The sequence below is a fragment of the Stenella coeruleoalba genome (assembly GCF_951394435.1).
Source record: "Stenella coeruleoalba genome assembly, chromosome: 6".
NCBI lineage: Eukaryota > Metazoa > Chordata > Mammalia > Artiodactyla > Delphinidae > Stenella > Stenella coeruleoalba.
This window is the reverse complement of record NC_137151.1, coordinates 36,777,020-36,796,763: the sequence shown is the minus strand read 5'-3', so window position 1 is coordinate 36,796,763 and position 19,744 is coordinate 36,777,020. Positions and strand designations below refer to the sequence as shown.

General features: G+C 40.1%; 1 protein-coding gene across 1 annotated transcript in view; it reads right to left on the bottom strand.

Moving 5' to 3' along the window:
- THSD7B (thrombospondin type 1 domain containing 7B) overlaps positions 1 to 19,744 on the bottom strand; it is a 1,185,627-nt gene that overhangs the window by 14,450 nt on the left and 1,151,433 nt on the right. The window contains exons 25-30 of the mRNA XM_079925246.1: positions 18,050 to 18,195; positions 12,686 to 12,845; positions 11,391 to 11,564; positions 11,195 to 11,290; positions 8,813 to 8,895; positions 6,084 to 6,276 (exon numbers count right to left, since the gene is read on the bottom strand). Coding sequence (XP_079781372.1) covers positions 6,084 to 6,276; positions 8,813 to 8,895; positions 11,195 to 11,290; positions 11,391 to 11,564; positions 12,686 to 12,845; positions 18,050 to 18,195 — 852 coding nt within the window. The remainder of the gene's footprint in view (positions 1 to 6,083; positions 6,277 to 8,812; positions 8,896 to 11,194; positions 11,291 to 11,390; positions 11,565 to 12,685; positions 12,846 to 18,049; positions 18,196 to 19,744) is intronic.

The following is a 19,744-nucleotide window of genomic DNA, read 5'->3' as shown; positions in this document are numbered from 1 at the left end:
ACCTCAAAGTTAGCAGAAGGGAAGAAATCAGAAATAAATGAAAAAGAAATGAAGGAAATGATAGCAAAGATCAATAAAACTAAAAGCTGGTTCTTTGAAAGGATAAACAAAATTGATAAACCATTAGCGAGACTCATCAAGAAAAAAAGGGAGAAGACTGAAATCAATAGAATTAGACATGAAAAAGGAGAAGTAACAACTGACACTGCAGAAATACAAAAGCTCATGAGAGATTACTACAAGCAACTCTATGCCAATAAAATGGACAACCTGGAAGAAATGGACAAATTCTTAGAAAGGCACAATCTGCCAATACTGAACCAGGAAGAAATAGAAAACATGAACAGACCAATCACAAGCACTGAAATTGAAACTGTGATTAAAAATCTTCCAACAAGCAAAAGCCCAGGACCAGATGGCTTCACAGGCGAATTCTATCAAACATTTAGAGAAGAGCTAACACCTATCCTTCTCAAAGTCTTCCAAAATATAGCAGAGGGAGGAACACTCCCCAACTCATTCTACGAGGCCACCATCACCCTGATACCAAAACCAGACAAGGATGTCACAAAGAAAGAAAACTACAGGCCAATATCACTGATGAACATAGATGCAAAAATCCTCAACAAAATACTAGCAAACAGAATCCAACCGCACATTAAACGGATCACACACCATGATCAAGTGGCGTTTATTCCAGGAATGCAAGGATTCTTCAATATATGCAAATCAATCAACGTGATATACCATATTAACAAATTGAAGGAGAAAAACCATATGATCATCTCAATAGATGGAGAAAGCTTTTGACAAAATTCAACACCCATTTATGATAAAAACCCTGCAGAAAGTAGGCATAGAGGGAACTTTCCTCAACATAATAAAGGCCATATATGACAAACCCACAGCCAATATCGTCCTCAATGGTGAAAAACTGAAAGCATTTCCACTAAGATCAGGAACAAGACAAGGTTGCCCACTCTCACCACTCTTATTCAACATAGTTTTGGAACTTTTAGCCACAGCAATCAGACGAGAAAAAAAAGAATCCAAATCAGAAAAGAAGAAGTAAAGCTGTCACTGTTTGCAGATGACATGATACATACATAGAGAATCCTAAAGATGCTACCAGAAAACTACTAGTGCTAATCAATGAATTTGGTAAAGTAGCAGGATACAAAATTAATGCACAGAAATCTCTGGCATTCCTATACACTAAGGATGAAAAATCTGAAAGTGAAATCAAAAAAACACTCCCATTTACCATTGCAACAAAAAGAATAAAATATCTAGGAATAAACCTACCTAAGGAGACAAAAGACCTGTATGCAGAAAATTATAAGACACTGATGAAAGAAATTAAAGATGATACAAATAGATGGAGAGATATACCATGTTCTTGGATTGGAAGAATCAACATTGTGAAAATGACTCTACTACCCAAAGCAATCTACAGATTCAATGCAATCCCTATCAAACTACCACTGGCACTTTTCACAGAACTAGAACAAAAAATTTCACAATTTGTATGGAAACACAAAAGACCCCGAATAGCCAAAGCAATCTTGAGAACAAAAAAAGACCCTGAATAGCCAAAGCAATCTTGAGAACAAAAAACGGAGCTGGAGGAATCAGGCTTCCTGACTTCAGACTATACTATAAAGCTACAGTAATCAAGACAGTACGGTACTGGCACAAAAACAGAAATATAGATCAATGGAACAGGATAGAAAGCCCAGAGATAAACCCATGCACATATGGTCACCTTATCTTTGATAAAGGAGGCAGGAATGTACAGTGGAGAAAGGACAGCCTCTTCAATAAGTGGTGCTGGGAAAACTGGACAGGTACATGTAAAAGTATGAGATTAGATCACTCCCTAACACCATACACAAAAATAAGCTCAAAATGGATTAAAGAACTAAATGTAAGGCCAGAAACTATCAAACTCTTAGAAGAAAACATAGGCAGAACACTCTTCAGACATAAATCACAGCAAGGTCCTTTTTGACCCACCTCCCAGAGAAATGGAAATAAAAACAAAAATAAACAAATGGGACCTAATGAAACTTCAAAGCTTTTGCACAGCAAAGGAAACCATAAACATGACCAAACGACAACCCTCAGAATGGGAGAAATATTTGCAAATGAAGCAACTGACAAAGGATTAATCTCCAAAATTTATAAGCAGCTCATGCAGCTTAATAACAAAAAAACAAACAACCCAATCCAAAAATGGGCAGAAGACCTAAATAGACATTTCTCCAAAGAATATATACAGACTGCCAACAAACACATGAAAGAATGCCCAACATCACTAATCATTAGAGAAATGCAAATCAAAACTACAATGAGATATCATCTCACACCACTCAGAATGGCCATCATCAAAAAATCTAGAAACAATAAATGCTGGAGAGGGGGTGGAGAAAAGGGAACCCTCTTGCACTGCTGGTGGGAATGTGAATTGGTACAGCCACTATGGAGAACAGTATGGAGGTTCCTTAAAAAACTACAAATAGAACTACCATATGACCCAGCAATCCCACTACTGGGCATATACCCTGAGCAAACCATAATTCAAAAAGAGTCATATACCAAAATGTTCACTGCAGCTCTATTTACAATAGCCCAGAGATGGAAACAACCTAAATGTCCATCATCAGATGAATGGATAAAGAAGATGTGGCACATATATACAGTGGAATATTACTCAGCCATAAAAGAAATGAAATTGAGCTATTTGTAATGAGGTGGATAGACCTAGAGTCTGTCATACAGAGTGAAGTAAGTCAGAAAGAGAGAGACAAATACCGTATGCTAACACATATATATGGAATTTAAGAAAAAAAATGTCATGAAAAACCTAGGCGTGAAACAGGAATAAAGACACAGACTTACTAGAGAATGGACTTGAGGCTATGGGGAGGGGGAAGGGTAAACGGTGACAAAGCGAGAGAGAGGCATGGACATATATACACTACCAAACGTAAGGTAGATAGCTAGTGGGAAGCAGCCGCAGAGCACAGGGAGATCAGCTCGGTGCTTTGTGACCGCCTGGAGGGGTGGAATAGGGAGGGTGGGAGGTAGGGAGACGCAAGAGGGAAGAGATATGGGAACATATGTATATATATAACTGCATTTTGTTGTGAAGCTGAAACTAACATGCCATTGTAAAGCAATTATACTCCAATAAAGATGTTAAAATGCAAAAAAAAAAAAAAAACCTTCGTGAGATGAAAAACAATCAAAATCTATTGTAAACAACACGTGTTTGGAGGAAAATCACAATTACTTTCCATTGTATTATGACTACCTATTACAATTTTTGCTTACAAGACACTTTCAAGCCTCAATCAGGTTTTAGAATGAGGTTTCAATGTAGTAATGATGTATTTCTATGGTCATACAACTTTTAACAAAGCTTTGATTCTTGTCTCTTTGTACTAATGATGAAATCCCCTATTCTGAATTTTTTACATTTGCAATAAGAAAAAAAAGTCTTTCCTGAGTGAGAATGCATTTGTCATCTTATTACCCCTTAACCTCATAGAGCTGAAGTATTGGAAGGTACAGTGTTTTTCAATCCCTAGTACAGAGGTATGTGGTCCATGACCTTTAAGCCATGTTACTTAAGAAGAATCAATATAGCTTTTTATAACAGCATAATGGATAGGATCAACGTTCAAACTATTAAAAAAAGATAATGTAGTAAAAAGTCAGTCTTCCTGCCACCCTCTCTGAGCGCCCTACACAGCCACTACCACTGTAACCAGTTTGCTTGCGAACCATCTTACAGTTTTCTCTGCACATGCAAGCAAATGAGTACAAACACAAAATACCTGCACTTTTTAAAAAAGACGCAAATGGTGCGTATCACTCACTTTGGTACTTCTTTTCTACGTCACAATATATATTGGAAATATTTCCATGCTAGTTCATAAAGACAGGTCTGTCTCATTCTTTTGAATACCTCTATGAGACATATTGCATAGTTGTATCTATTTTTGTTTTTCTGTTATTCTACTTATAGACTTTTAGGTTATTTCCACTCACTTGCTATGTAATAAGCAGTCATATAATGAATATCATTTACATACTTCTCTTAGTATACGTGTGTGTATATTTGTATGATGAATTCCTAGGAGGAAAATTTTAGGCCGAAATGTATGATAGATTTTTGCCCAATTGCCCTCCTGAGAGGCTGCTCAAGTTTACAATCTCATCATGAGAACCTCATGAAAGTTATTAACTCTCCCCAGACTAAATATATATTTTACATATATACTTGCACACATACACATATGTATACAATAGTGTATATGTGAATATACATATGTGTATATGTGTCTTTGTGTGTGTATCCGTATATATATACACACACACACACGCACATACACGTATACTCACATACGTGCTATTGATGCTTTAGTGAGACCTCCTAAGGTTAAGGACCTCAAGTGTGGATCTGGATACTCATTTCCCTGGAACTTCACCCTAATTCTCTTCCTGAAATAGGGTCTACAAGCAGTGGGTGAACCTACTAGCTACATTTCATATCATGCTTCCCTCAAATTTAAGTCTATTGCTATAAATTAGCTAAATGTCCCTAAACGTCACAAACTGAATAAGATATTTTTGAATACCTGTGGCATGTGCCCCGACATACACAGGAATCAAAGCTTGAGTAAGATATTGTGGCCATCCTTAAAAGTTAGTTAAGGAGTGTACATCTTGTTTCTTCCTCTAGATGTAGGGTCCTTTGTGCCTGGGCTCTGGTTTTGCTTCATTTAAGCGTGTCATCGAGGCACTTTGGTATGGCCAACGCCTAGGGTCTGGGAGGAAAGTTTCCAAGGTATACATTGGCTGAGCTTTCTGTGTCTCTTCCCTCTCAATGCTCCCTTCCCTCAGTCATTCACAGCATTTTATTTTCTAGAAGAGGTACGTACAGTAGGCACGGAGAATTTTGCTTTCATTTTCTGCCCACTTCACAGAGTGCGAAGTAGAGACCAGTGCTTTGTAACGACCTTATTGGCCTGCCTTTCAAACCTTCCTGTCACTTACTGGTGGTGTGTCCTTGGTCAAGTTAGTTTGCCAATTTCAGCATCCTAATCACTAAAATGGGGATAATGGCGTCTCATTCTGTGCAAGAACATAATGAGTCATGCACCACAACCAGCATGGAACCACAGGGTACACAGAAAGCATCTAAAAAATGTTCATTCTTGTCCTTAATACCCACTAATTTTTGAGTCCTGCAGGCCTGACAATGTGCTAATAGTCATGACAGTCGTGCAGGGCGGGTGCCCCTAGACTGATTCGTAGATGAGGAAACTGTTCCGGAGAGGTGAAGACACTACAGTCAGTCACAAAATCCGTACCTTCTGAGCTATGATGCCAGTTAAGGTCTGTTGGCCTCTGAAATTGATGCCCTTTACTATTTCACTGGTGTTTCTCAAACCAGATAGGGTCCCTGGACATTCCCCTAGGTACCTACCTGCATGTTCCTGAGAATCTATTCCAATTTTTGCTTTTAATTTCAATTATATACACAAATTCACAGTTATAAAAATAAAGTCTTTGGCAGAGATAATTTACAATTCAAATATTTTTAAAGATTAATATTTTGGGGCTTCCCTGGTGGCACAGTGGTTGAGAGTCCACCTGCCGATGCAGGGGACACGGGTTCGTGCCCCGGTCTGGGAAGATCCCACATGCCGTGGAGCGGCTGGGCCCGTGAGCCATGGCCGCTGAGCCTGCGCGTCCGGAGCCTGTGCTCCGCAGCGGGAGGGGCCCCAACAGTGAGAGGCCCGCATACCACAAAAAAAAAAAAAAAAAGATTAATATTTTGGTTCCTTAAGTCAGTGTCTCTTAAACTGGGATTGACAGACTTATCTTCAACCACCCCATGAGAACATTTTACACCACACAACACTCAAATTTGAGAAACCTTGAACTAGACCATGTTGGTTTTTTCCTTCTCTCCTCTTTTCCTTCTTCCCTCCATCATGAGCCGTGGTCACAATCTGAACCCCAATCCCCCATGAGAGAATTTACATTTCTGACTCATAACCGATATGTACCTGGATCAAGGGGTTGAAGAGACCATCCTTTAAAAATATCATGTATTTTTGAATTCACAGGTCTGTTTTTCCCAGCAAGATTTTTCACATCAGCTTTTTTGTCCTCTGAGCCAGGTACTTTCATGCAGTAATCCAGGAAACCATTGGATCTCATGATCTCTGTATAGCCCTTCTCACAGCCGCACACTCCACCCTATAGCAGAAAAAAATGTTGACGGTTACACAGTTGTGTAGATGAAACAAGAACGCTTTAACTGCTGGGCACCTAACATTCGCATGGTATGTCATGGCAATTTAGGGTTTTCCAGCACCAGACTTGCCAAAGAGGTGAAAATTCAATAAATAGTTCATCTTTTTGAATTCCGATGTCAACCCTTAAATAAATCATCAGTTCTTTCTGGTGGTTTATAATTCTTATACCTTCCAAATATGAAATCACAATTCTTTGTCGATAGTGGGCATTAACTACAACCTTTTCTCTCTTACAGAGATGTTTAAAGCATCTAATTAAAAATTAGCCTCAACTCTTCCCCCAGCTGTTTCAGATTCCTGCCCACTCACTCCAACCTGCCCTTGACACTGAGAAGCAAAGCAACAGGAGTTATGTACATATCTTCTTTGAGGTCTATTTCTGCCTCTATCACTTTCTGCCATTGATCACTAACTAGTCTGAACTGCCTCTCCACTCAAAGGCTTAGTTCTTCACTCAGAGGAGACAGCCCAAGACTGTGGAGAAAAAAAGACTTCACCAAAGGCACATGTCCAAGAGAGGGAGGAGAGAGAGAGAGAGAGAGAGATAGAGACATTGATATCTTGTAGTAATCCGAGTGTCACATCACATCATCACATTCCTAGTTGGCGTAATGACAATATGACCTTCATATTTGTGGATTCTTGGTAATTTTCATGTACAATAAACCTTTCCAAGAAACTGATTATGATAAAGTATAATGGACAAGGATTTCTATCTGTCTCTGGAAGTGAAACTGAAAATAACTGCTCTTCCTTCCTTCAGCAAACATAAAAGCAAGAGAAAAGAATAGAAAATAAGCATACGATTATGAATCTCTATAACTCTGCTATTAAGGCTCCTCACATAAAACTATATCTGGAATTTTCTGAACAGCTTTAATAGCCACTCACATCAGTCCTTATGCATCAGCCAGATTTACTTAGGTCATCAACTCTTGAACACATGATCTTGAGAAGCAACAGATACTAAAACTAAAAATAGGGTACCACAATCTTCCACAAAAAGTAAAAGAGACTTCCCTGGTGGCGCAGTGGTTAAGAATCCGCCTGCCAATGCAGGGGACACGGGTTCAAGCCCTGGTCCGGGAAGATCCCACATGCTGCAGAGCAACTAAGCCGGTGTGCCACAAGTACTGAGCCCACGCACTGCAACTACTGACGCCCACGCGCCTAGAGCCCGTGCTCCGCAACCAGAGAAGCCGACGTAATGAGAATCCCACGCACTGCAATGAAGAGTAGCCCCCACTCACTGCAACTAGAGAAAGCCCGCGTGCAGCAACGAAGACCCAACACAGCCATACATACATACATACATACATATTTATTTTTAAAGTAAAAGTCAGAAAAGCATATAATTAATAAATGCCTACAGTTTAGGTAGCACTGATATAATAATGCCAATTATTATAGTATTTCCAGTGGTTTTAATTGAAGACATTATTCAGTGTTCAATGGGGAGAACTAATTACGAAAAATTGGTATATGCTCAGCTATGAAAGCCATCTTTTCAAGATGCATCTCTATTTAGTTTGAGTGAAAAGTTGTAACCAGTCACATGCCAAAGTTTCGAGGGAAATGGTAATTTATGTTTTATTAAAGAGGGTATCCAGAGAGTTGGGGGAAAGCCACACCTTCTACTTAGCAACAGCCTTAGCCCATGAAGTTGCTGCTGATCTCTTTTTTTCCAAACTGGAAGCTTGATCACTCACTCGCTTTTCTGTGGTAAAGAATTAACCTAACTTGAAGTAGAAGAGCCATATTAACAGGATGGAGCGCTTGAATCATTTTTAACCAAATCATTTTTGGAAAGAACACACTATAAGAAGAAACTCATTTCTTTGAAAGACAGGGAACACCTTTCTTCTATGCGCACCGCACACAATGAGTGCCACTGTTGAGAATACATGGCACATTTTGCATTAATTCCTGAGCAGTGGTTGATGGGAATTAAGGCAGAGAAAGGGGAAGAAAAAGTTCTGCTTTAAAAAAATGTATACACACACACACATATAATTATTACCCATAACCACATATTCAGCTTATGTAAAATCAACTAAAATTTAGACACAGTACAGTAATCATAGTGTAATCAATTTTAATACATAATATTTAGCAAATATGAACATGCCCTTTTTAATATCTTTCAAAATAGTTTAGGTATATGAAAGGCTAAGAAGGAGGAAATAAATCAACTGAGAACACGTTGATAAACAGAGGATAAACAGAGCTAAGATAGATTAGATATCTGAAAGACGGGGTCGGCTATAGGTGGATTTAGAGAAAAAAAGGCTGCTTTCTTGAACACATGCCCTGGAGAGAAATTCTTAATAGCTGTGATTACTCCTGCAAATGCCTCTCTGTGGTATCGTGGGCCCATGGAATTGCTACTTGGGCTGCAGGAGACTGGAAAACATCAGACAGCATACATATAACACAGCGATTACCATACTCGTCCAAGCCTCCAGCACATGACTCACCTGTGTACAGTAGGAGAAAGGTTTTCTGCAGGCCGGGTTACACTGCCGAATAGCAGCAGGGCGTGCCTGAGGGGAACAGCCTCCTACAAAGGAAATCCCACCGTCATTTACAGATTTTTCTATGATGAACACTCATTTCTTTTCCTCTCTGGCACTGGCTACCTTGTAACAGTATTATCTTTAAAAAATCTGTTTGCTGACAGTGTGGCCCAGTTTTATATGATTGATTACAGTACTCCAGGAAGGGCTGTTTGAGATGGGAAACTCTGCTACAGTAGAGAAGCTGTTTACAGTAGAGATTTTATACCTGTGCATTGGCAATGTGATTCTATCATATGGCCATGCTTCAGGGCAAAGCCTGTGCGTGTCAGGATCAGTAAAAGAATTGATGAAATCTCAAGTGAAGTTCAGGAGCAGAAAATACATATGCGCGAAGATCTTTCTACATGTTTTTTTTCCATCTCCCGCATACCCCAACTAGGCACTAGACCAATTCCCAATAACCAAACGGTAAAAGAATGCCACTAATCAATTCATGGGACCACAATATCAAACATTTTGGTAACATTTTAAATGTATTTCAACCCGAATACACACACACACAGTCACATACATACTCCCACACCTATTTTTAACAGCAAATGTATACACTCCAGGAGGGATAATCATAGATCTGACATAGTACTTGCAGGTCCTTATTAAATATTTTTGGGTAAATGGATGGAATAATGTCTCTATAATCTGAAAATCACTGAAAATTAGTCATGCCTTCCTGGATTCAAGGTACTCAGCAAAGGAGTTGGCATATTACTCAAGGGCAATATTTAAACTATATTTATATACTACTGGTTGCATTTATAGATTCTAGCCTCTGCATTACTATAATTGTCAAACAATTATAGTTTATGATTTTGTAACTAGCGAAAAGCTTTGGGCTTAAGGCTGTGTAGGGACTAGATCTACATTTACCCTAAGAATGAAACAGCTAAACTCTCACTGTTACTTGAAAAAATAAAACAAATAATCCTCACAGGAAAAACAAAACAAAACAAAACAAAACAAACCACCACCAGGATCCGGAATGAGCAGGTAGGTGTGAAATTGATCATGTGGGTGTTCGTGCTGCCAACACAGCCCCGTTGCTGCCAGCAGAGTTTGGAGGGGGTGTTTTGCACTCAAACCAGGGATCGCCACCATGCAGTGTGTGAACCCCATGGGGAGAGGATCTCCTGGGAGTCGGGAAGAACATGTGAGAATCTGTACAGTTTATCTAACATGTTAAATTTTAAGAATGAAATTAAGCTCTAATAATACTTAGCAGGTGACACTGGTAGCCTGAACTCTTTCATCAGAGGGCCCCGTGATGTACACTGGGCACTCCATACAGAGAATTTGATAGTGGAACCCGTACCAGTCCATTAACTCTCAGCATATTGCAGCGTGTGATGCTTTCTGTGTTCCTGGTTAGGTAGATTTACAGTATATTAAGTTTTAACAGTAACTTACAAAATGGACGAGCAGCTTCAAATAAATTATTGTACGGAAAAACTGTGGATTAAAGGGACAACCACTAATGCAAAAACAGGTAAACTAGAAAAAGGTGACGCTAACAATCTTGCTATTCCAATAGAAAAATCAAAATTCTCCTATTCTGATGAGCTCTTAATCAGCCACAGGACTAAGTAAAAAGAATGACAATTTAATTTTCTTTGATAAGAAGGCATGAAAAAAAAAGCCCTTTAAAATGACTGAGAAGACCATTTGTAGAATCAAATTGCATTCACTGTCATAAATGAAGACACCTTCCCTCAATCTACAGTCAGATATTAAATAACAGTCATGACTAACACATTGTTAAAAAGTGAAGCTTTCAGTACCTGAACATAAGCATCTATAATTTAAAGCAAAATGTTTTTTACATCATTAATGTATTTTAATTTTTATTATATCCTTATCAACCCTTTTAATTTCACTTTCTGTACATGTTTCATATCATGATACATTAGCACAGTAGTGAAGGATTTTAGAATATGTTGAGATCTGTTCTCAAATACTTTTTACTGAAAAGGTACATCTTTAAAACTTTTAGAGACCATTGTTTTAAACTACCATCTGTCTCTTTCAGTCTTTGTCTCAGATCATGATATTTAAGGAAATTTTATTGTGTTTCAGCTTATTTCTTTAAGTTGTCTGATATATGGGACTTCAAATAGAAGTGTTTGCTTTCTAAGATGCAAAGGTCTAATGGCAACTTGTCGTGAAGCTCATCTAAGGCCACTGCCCAGTCCTCCTTTGCTTATAATTTGTACGCTAATTCTTCTCACCACCAGCAACACTCAGAGATCTTTTTGAAGTGCCCACGGGAACCTCAGGCAGGAATACCTGTGACGTTAATGCCATCTGAACGTTGGCACCATACAGTTCGTTCATTATTGTTCCAAAGACTTGCTTTCCATGTGTAGTGATAACATTTACCTCCTGCAAGTAAGTATGAGAACAGCGGTTCTATTATACGTCACATCAAAGCAGAATAAGCATTGATCAATCAAGGCTAAGAGTTGAAAAGTGCTCTTGGTACCTGTACAAGGGCGTGTTTCTACAACCTGCTGGGGGCAACTGTCTTGGTTCTCAAAAGACTGAATTATAAATGTCCTTGACCTAGACTGGCGACCCATAGTCTCGAAGCTTCTTCCCTCGATGCAGGTCAGTTCACACGTGCTCCACTCTGACCATTCCGTTAAATGGCAGTCTCCTGGAGGATTGCACAGCACAGAGCAGAGGAAAGAACGTGAAAACTGGCCCTTAACACCATTTACATGCACAGGTTCACGGTGACATTTGTGTGGGGGTGCAGTGATGGGGTGGGTTCCAGAAACTATGCATTCCACACTGATAAATTTTCTAATTAGAAAATACTAAGAATGAGGAAGTAATCTATGGTTTAATCTAGTTGAGCAAAAGAGCATCAAACACTAGACTACCATCATTTTGCTTCCAATCATGGCAGTTTTATCTAGAGAACACTGTGACTACTAGTGATAATAAAATTTTTAAAAGGAAGTGTAAAGATTACATCAACTCAGTTTTTAAAGAGCAGCGTAACATCATAAAATAGATGTTCACAGAAATCATATAAAGGGAATAAGTCAGTTACTGAAGTGGAATATCTTTGAACTTAAAGAATGTTTAATTTAATAATCTAAACATACACACATTTATGTGTATACATATATGTCCATATGTAGGTATGTGTTTTTACACACATATATGTTACATGCCATGTTATAAGGATATATAAGGATATATTAAGCCACCTTAAACTCATGTCATATAAGCTAAGCTGTGTTATTAGGATTAAGATAAACTCATAAATCTTCTGTAACTAATAATGACCTTCACGATTACATAGAACTTGCCTGTTTAACAGAGTGTTTCTGTGCACTTATAGCCTTACTTGTCCCCACCCATGTCATCACCCAGGGGTTCATCCACTCATGGATTCCGTCAATATTTTTTGAGCGCTGGCCAATGTGCTCTCAGGTCAGGTGTTATTAACACATTTTCCAGATGAGGCAACCTCTGCTCAAAGGGACCAGACTGTATGTCCCAGGTAAAACACCAGTGAAGTGATACTGACAAGATTCTAACTTAGCTCTTAAATTTCCAAGTCCAGTGCTTTTTTTCCCCCCTCTGGCCTACTTTGCCTCTGTTGAAGCGGTGAGGTATATTCCAAAGTGATAACCACAATGACAAATGAATTAAAGTTAGTTAAAAACTTCAACTTGGACGAGAGAGAACTCAGGAAATTAATAGAAAAGAAAGAAATAAAAAGGTCACCGTGGAAGGCACTCCCGATCATTTAAAATTGCCTACCTGGGCAAGGCACAGAACATGGCTGCTTCAGGATGCCGTCTTGAAAGGGCATCTCTCCACACAGTGCCTTGTCTACAGGTACAGTCCAGTGAGACATTGAACCACTGTGGACCACACAGGAGAGGCTGCGGGTCTGGACTCCTTCCCCACAGTCTCCACCCTGTCAGAGGAAAGGATGCTGTCAGCATTACCCAAATCATGATCATCTCAAAGTTTGGGCTCCTGCCATCTCTTGCTCAAATAAACCCTAGTTGCATATTTCGGCAGCTTCCTCCTCTTGAGAGTTATCTTTCAATTGTTGACAATAAGGCATCCCTGAGCAATTCTCCTAGAGCTGATAGAGCAACTAAAAGTACAAATGCAAATCTATGCCTTGGAACTTATGCACTCAGAATATGATGATTCATTTTGGAACTCAGCCAGGATTGACTGAAAAAGAAAAACAATACCTAATTTGTCTAGGTGTATGTGATAAGATGGCCCAGTCCATAATCACTCCCCCAAGACAGCGTGTACAGCCACAGAGCATACGTTTCTCGTTTGCTTTGCTTGTTTTTCTTTTGTAGGGAATTCAGTAGTTTCTCACATGGATTAGGTGTGGGTTTCCAGTAAAACGCTGATTTTCTCTATTGCCACGAGAAGTTGTTTTCCCAGAATGCCTTCTTGTGCTGAATACTATTCTTTGAAGATATTTCATACAAGTCCCGCTTATATTATTCTTGGCGACTAGAAAAAAATTGTGCAGTGTCTCACAGAAACAGAAGCTTAGAATTGGAAGGCACTTAGTGGTTAACTAGTGCAACTGTCTGCCTGATGAAAGATTTCCTAACGTAACATTTTTAGCAGATACTCGTGAGATGAGTATTATCTCCTCCGTTTTAGTCAGGTGCTCATACTTCAAAAAAAGTCCACTGGCTATTTGGGTAACTGTAGAGGGGTAGCTCTGTTTTTGCATAAATGCCTTAGAAAACAGAGCCTAAGACAAAGCTTCTATACTAAGGAGGTGAAATCCCGGGATAGCAAGAGTGAGGGTGAAAGAGCCATCGCAGGTATGGAGGAAAAGGAAATATAAGGTAGTGTGTTGTCAACTGGCCTAAACTTCCGAGCAAACACAGCTGGTTTCTTGGTCAACCACATCTTCTAGACAGGCTGTAGGACCATCCATGAGGTGGGGAGGGAGGAAAAAGGGGGAGGCATTACATGCAGATCCTCCTTGGATTCAGTCCTCACTGATCAACCTTCACCCCATGGAGTATTAACTCCTCTGTACTTCCAACGTATGTTACTCAGTTCCCACTAAGTCCAGAAATTGATGGAAGAGCTAGAGCTTTCATGACTACTACTGGTATGGATGGAGAGAGAGAGAGAGAGAGAAGGAGAGAGAGGATAACCCTCTGCACGGGCTCTGTTGCTGCAGATAAGGATGCTCCACGTTACAAATCATTATTAGGTGACGGTCAGACAACTGGGCTCTGTACTGGGAAACTGAGTTTCAGCTCCTTCTTATTTCCCACCCCCCTCCCACCCCAACAGAACCCAGAAACTGCATTGTTAGGCCTGGGAGCTTCTGTGGCCGTGGCAGCAGCAGGAGTGAAGAGGGACGGGGTGGGCAGCGAAAGCAGCCATGACGGTGCTTCTGGGCGTGCAGCAGGGGACCCAGGGGTTGACGGGCCTGCTGAGCACCAGCCAGGTCAAGGCACTGCGGCAGCGGCGGCTGAGCGTCAAGGGCAGGTTGTGGATGGACTGCCGGATGTGCAGGATGGTACAGAGTGGCTGCTGAGAAAAATTCTTTACAGAAGGAAGTTCGGATTCAAAGCCACCCTGGCAGAAAGGAAAAGGGGAGACTTGGAGGAGACTTTTCCTCTCCTCCTCCTGAGTTGCGGCAACGTAGGGCCTGATGAAACTGAGTAGACACACACAGAGGAACGACCACCTCCTTTTCTAGAGCCGTCTTAACAAGAATTATGATTTGTTTATCTAACAAGGGCAAGCCCCGCACTGGATCTATCAATACCTCATAGCTGCTCTAATCATCTCTACGGTCATTGTGAAATTGTTTAAAACAGGCACCCTAATTTTGAACCTAAGTGTGCTTTTTTTTTTGGAGAAGTAGAAGTTCAATACCAATTCACAGTATATTCATTCAAACCAAATGTTCTGGTCAATGTTCACTCCCTAAAGTGGAAAATACCTAGTGTAAGTTAAATTTCTGTTTGGGGGAGGATTCTCTCTATCACTTATTATTCCAGATGATGGATCCATGGCAGAATTGTCTAAGGTGTATGTTTCGCTATAGAGTGTCGGAATTCGTGAACTTGGAGTCTGAAGATACTGCAGCATGTCTGCAATTTGAAGTTACTGCTCTCTGGAACCTCAGGTAACAAGGAGATGCAATTGATTAGAGCTTTGTTTGACATTCCAGGAGATGGGGTTTGCAGAAATGACAGGAAACAAGTCTACATCAGGGATCACTTTAAAAACCAAGACGAACAATAATATGCTCCTAGTATGTATCCACGATCAACCTTAATCTCATACCTTGACAACAACAGCTACTATAGGAAGAGAAATCACCATCAGCATGATAGCTTCATTCATAAAGCAAGCATTCATTCAATCTCACTCACGAGACTTCACACGCTAGGGCTTGAAAACAGAGCCAGGTTTCTTGAGCCAGATGGTCAACAGCAAGGATTCTGTCACTGACTCTCTCCTGTCCAGATCATTAAGGGACTTTATACTCTGAATCGGCATCACCAGATGTGGATCAGCAGATGGTGCTAATAATCATAATCAGAGCTGTAATCAAACCTGTAACAACAGCCTCAATTTATTGAGCTCTGAACTTACGTCAGATACTATGCTAAGCACGACATATTAGTTTGTCTACCCCTACCAAAACCCCCTAGCAAAACAGCTACTCTTGCTACCCCCCATGATACACATAAGAAAACAGAGGTTTGGAGAGTTTGAGAACTTGACACAAACTGCAGAGCGAGGAACTGGAACAAGTTTTGACCAAAATGAGGCCCTGCTGGACTCCAGAGTCTGAGCTCTGAAACGGGTTTTGCAGCGTACGTGTGGATGCGTGGTAGCAGCTGGGGAACTTGGAAAGAGTTAGGAAACCCTGAAAAAAAGTGAAGCCTGAGGATAAAGATTTCCATTTGCAAATCCCTTTCCACATAAGGTGGAAGCAGGATTGGCATATCCACTGAGCCCTGTGCGAGCTCCTCTTATTAGGGTTCGGTACATTTGACGGCAATCGGCCACTTCAACATCTCTACCACCTCCAGTGAATGAGCTTTCAACCTGCATTTGGCAGGTCAGGATATTACAGAACGAGGAGAAGCAGGACAGCTGTGGGAGAAGTGCGCTTCCTTTGTGTGTGGAGGCCCACGTGTATTTTAATCAGGAATTCCCCAAACTCAGCTTACATAAATGTTTAAGAAAAGGCAACTCGTTGAAAAGATACTGTGTTAATTTACCTCACAAAGCATTCACAAGTAGGCTTTGAAGAGCGGGAGTACAGTTCAAGCTCAGGAAAAACTCAACTCAGATATCATCAAGATTCACTTTCTCTTTTGCCTCTGCTTTTTAGTGTCACCTTCTTTGTTCTTCTTGCTTCTAAGTGACTAACTTTACCTACAAGGTGGGAAAATGTGGCAGCTAAGAGTTCCTGAAGATAGTATCTTTGAACAGCTTCAATGCCATTCCAAATTCTTGGGGAAGAATGCTGACTGGCCTCCTTTGGGTAAGGTGCCCACACAGGAATAATTACTACAGACTTGGTTTTTGAGAGCTTTGCCTGGATTGAGTCCAACTCCAGTTGCCTCCCGAGTGGAAGTGTCAGTGAGGGAATAACCTCATCTAGAAATCTGAGACACTTCTCAAATTTCTAGATACACCTGCTCTCGTGGTCTCCAGGGCCTCTGTGCCCAGGTATCTCCGATAGATGCCACAACGCCCCCTCTCTATCCCCACCAGCACTGCTACAGAGAATGTTCGCAACCCACCACTCCGGCCCCTGTGGTTCTGGCTAAAGCTCAATACGTGACAGCAAATTGAAACATTACATTCGACATTTCCCCTTAATGTTCCTATGGGACAAATCGGCAGACATGTCTATTAGAAAAAAAAAGGTTCCTGATACCTGAGAAGGTAAAAGGGAAAGCACAAAAGAACATGTGAGGTACAGTAGCAGTTGTATGGCTGGTAAGACATGGAGTGTGGAGTTTGTCCCCCATCCTTCCCCTCCCCTTCCTGTGTTTTCTCTCCTTTCCCCTGCAATAGGTTCCTGAATTCTTTGAATTTATTTTCTCTACTTTCTCAACAACTATCAGGAGCCATCTTCCTTCCATTTTCTTAATTGTAATTCCAAGCAGCACTTAAAAAATTGCTGAAGGTTCAGGAAAGAGGGTTTTAGACTAAGTAGACAAAGTATTCATATTTAAAGCTATTAGGTTACTATTTAATTAATCAGCATGGTTACCTTATTTTCTGTAAAAAGGAGACTGAACAAATGTACCCCGCATTTTTGTTCCTCTGGGACTTATTAAAATACATGGGCATTTAACTTCTGCAAGATAATAATACTGCATGACAATGTCATCCTGACAGGAACGCTAAACATCTCCATGAGAATACTCTGCAGATTTCTTAATGCATAATCAAAATTATTGTTACCTAATTAAAATCTGCTTTGGAATATGAACTGAAGGATAAACCAGTAAAATAAGAATAGAGAAAATCAACGTGCTTTTTCTTATACAAGAAGCCAGAGAGAAAAATGCCGTAGAGGATCTTTGCTGACCCAGCAAAAGTTCTGGGTATGTGATATATTATGATGTTACTAGGCATTTATATTTCAGGTCAATAAAAAGCAATCATTGAGGAAAATGTAGTAACCTTGGTTCGTGTAATAATGTTAAAATATAACTTTCATACACTTTTGGTTTTCTGCCCACATGCAAGATTTTGTCTAAGCCTAAAAGTGCTTTTTTAGGAAATAGAGTCTACAGCAAGCTGTGCATTTCCATAGCATCAGGGTTTTGCCTAATTGCATAATGCTTTGATATTTCCAACAAGCCAAGAAGATAGAGAATTTTTGAGGATGCCAAAGAGACTGGAGGTCCCCTGAACCAGCTTATTATAAATAGTGCCTAATGAACGGCTATTTATTTTCCTAGCAATATCACTCTGTGTGAGGTTAAGTCATTTGGTTCTTTTTTCCATGTTCTCCATTGCATAAAAATACACCATGCCAGGCCCCTGGTATTGTGAAATTTGCTCCATCAGCACATAGGTTTGACTAGACAAGTGCTTTGGACATACTGAGAAGCATTTCTCTGTCATTCCGTGACCTACCTCCAATTTACATGCAGACCAGTTGCTGAGGACCCAGCTGTAGCAGGGGGTCACTGGGCAGGTTTTATGCTGGGTAAGCTCTGTGGGGCATGGCCGTCCTTCTCCTTGGGTTGGCATAATGATAAATCGAGTCCGGCTCATTCGACCTAAAACGATAAGGAAGATGTCAGCTTTTCCCTTAGAGTTTGGCTTGGAAAGGGAATTAAAGGACAGAATGTTGCCTTACATACAAAAGGCTTCATTAAAACACACTGAACTTTGTCATGTCCAGGTTTCAGTTTTTCTGCCATTTTAATTGAGGTTTCTATGGAGACACAAGTTATCTGAGGTGTGCATCACGCTTAAGGATCTGAAATTCTGTCTGTCTTCACTTTAGCCGGCTTAAGTCCAAACTCTGTATTGTTGCCAAATAGACTGATCCCCATAAACACTGGCTGAATGTTAACAAATATTTATCTATTAAGCTTTAAAATAATCCAAGCATCCTGCCTTGGGCTAGGGATATAGTGGTGAAAACGCCAGATGTACCTTCTACCTTCACAGACTTTATATTCCATGCTAGGATTACAAATATTAAACAAAAATAGAGTTGTATCTTCTTCGTTAGGTTCTAAATCAGAAAGTAAGGTAAAAATGGCATATAATCCAAATTACCCTGGAAAATTCCCTAGGAAGGTGCCACCCTGAGGTTCCAATAGTGTCTCTCCATTAATTCAACATGGCCAATTTTCCTAGATTTTAGGACCAATTTCTTTTTTCACTGAGTACAAGATAAAATTGTTGACTTGTGGGAAGAAGCCATGTTGTTTGAAACACATATGTTCAAATGCTGGTACTCCATTTCCTAATGAAAGGAAATCGGTTAATAAGAATAGCTCAAGAAAGAGTAGGGCTCCCATGTCATCTTATACCCACTCCTAGGCATCAGGTCACAAGCTCATTAAGTGGAAGAGTGGATGGAATTTAAGTGTCTTTGTTTCTCTCTCTTGCTCTCCCTCCTGCTCCCTCTTGTCCTTGGTCCTTTTTTACTGATGAGGTATGATGTGCATATAGTTTCATTACTATTAGCTATCTGTGAATTATCTGTGAATCCATGCCCTTCCATTGGTGTTATAAAGTTAATTATGTAATTGTATCTGTGATAAATGTTAAAGGAAAAACAGAAGGTTCTATGAGAGCATGTTATGGGGATGCCGCCCAGTCTGGGAAGGAATCAGTTGAGCAGTTGAGCTTTAGGCAGAAATCTGAAGGAGCAGAACAGGTTTGAGGGCCTGACAGGCCAGTGTGGCTGGACAGAAAGAGCTAAGAAGAGAATAGGTTGAGGGAATACTGTTAAAGCTATTAAAAGTGGGGTCTTTTAGTTGATGTCAAAAGATTCTACATTTACCTCGTAAGAGAAATGGAAAGAGAGTAATGACTTCACTTCTGCATAGAATTCACTTGAAAACCTTGGCTAAGAATTCCCACATGCCCTCAAGTTCAGGGAGAAGTAAGGGTAACTCACACCTTCAGTGAACTAGACCTCTTAGTGACCACCAGAATATTATCATAGATTTGGTGGTAAACTAATTCTCTCTGAGAAGACCCTTTAGGAAAACTAGGAAGTTGTAGTCATTGGATTCTAAATTCCCTGAGGCCTGGGATTCTGTCCCTAACATGGTACTCCATATGTATTAAACACTAATGGAATATTTG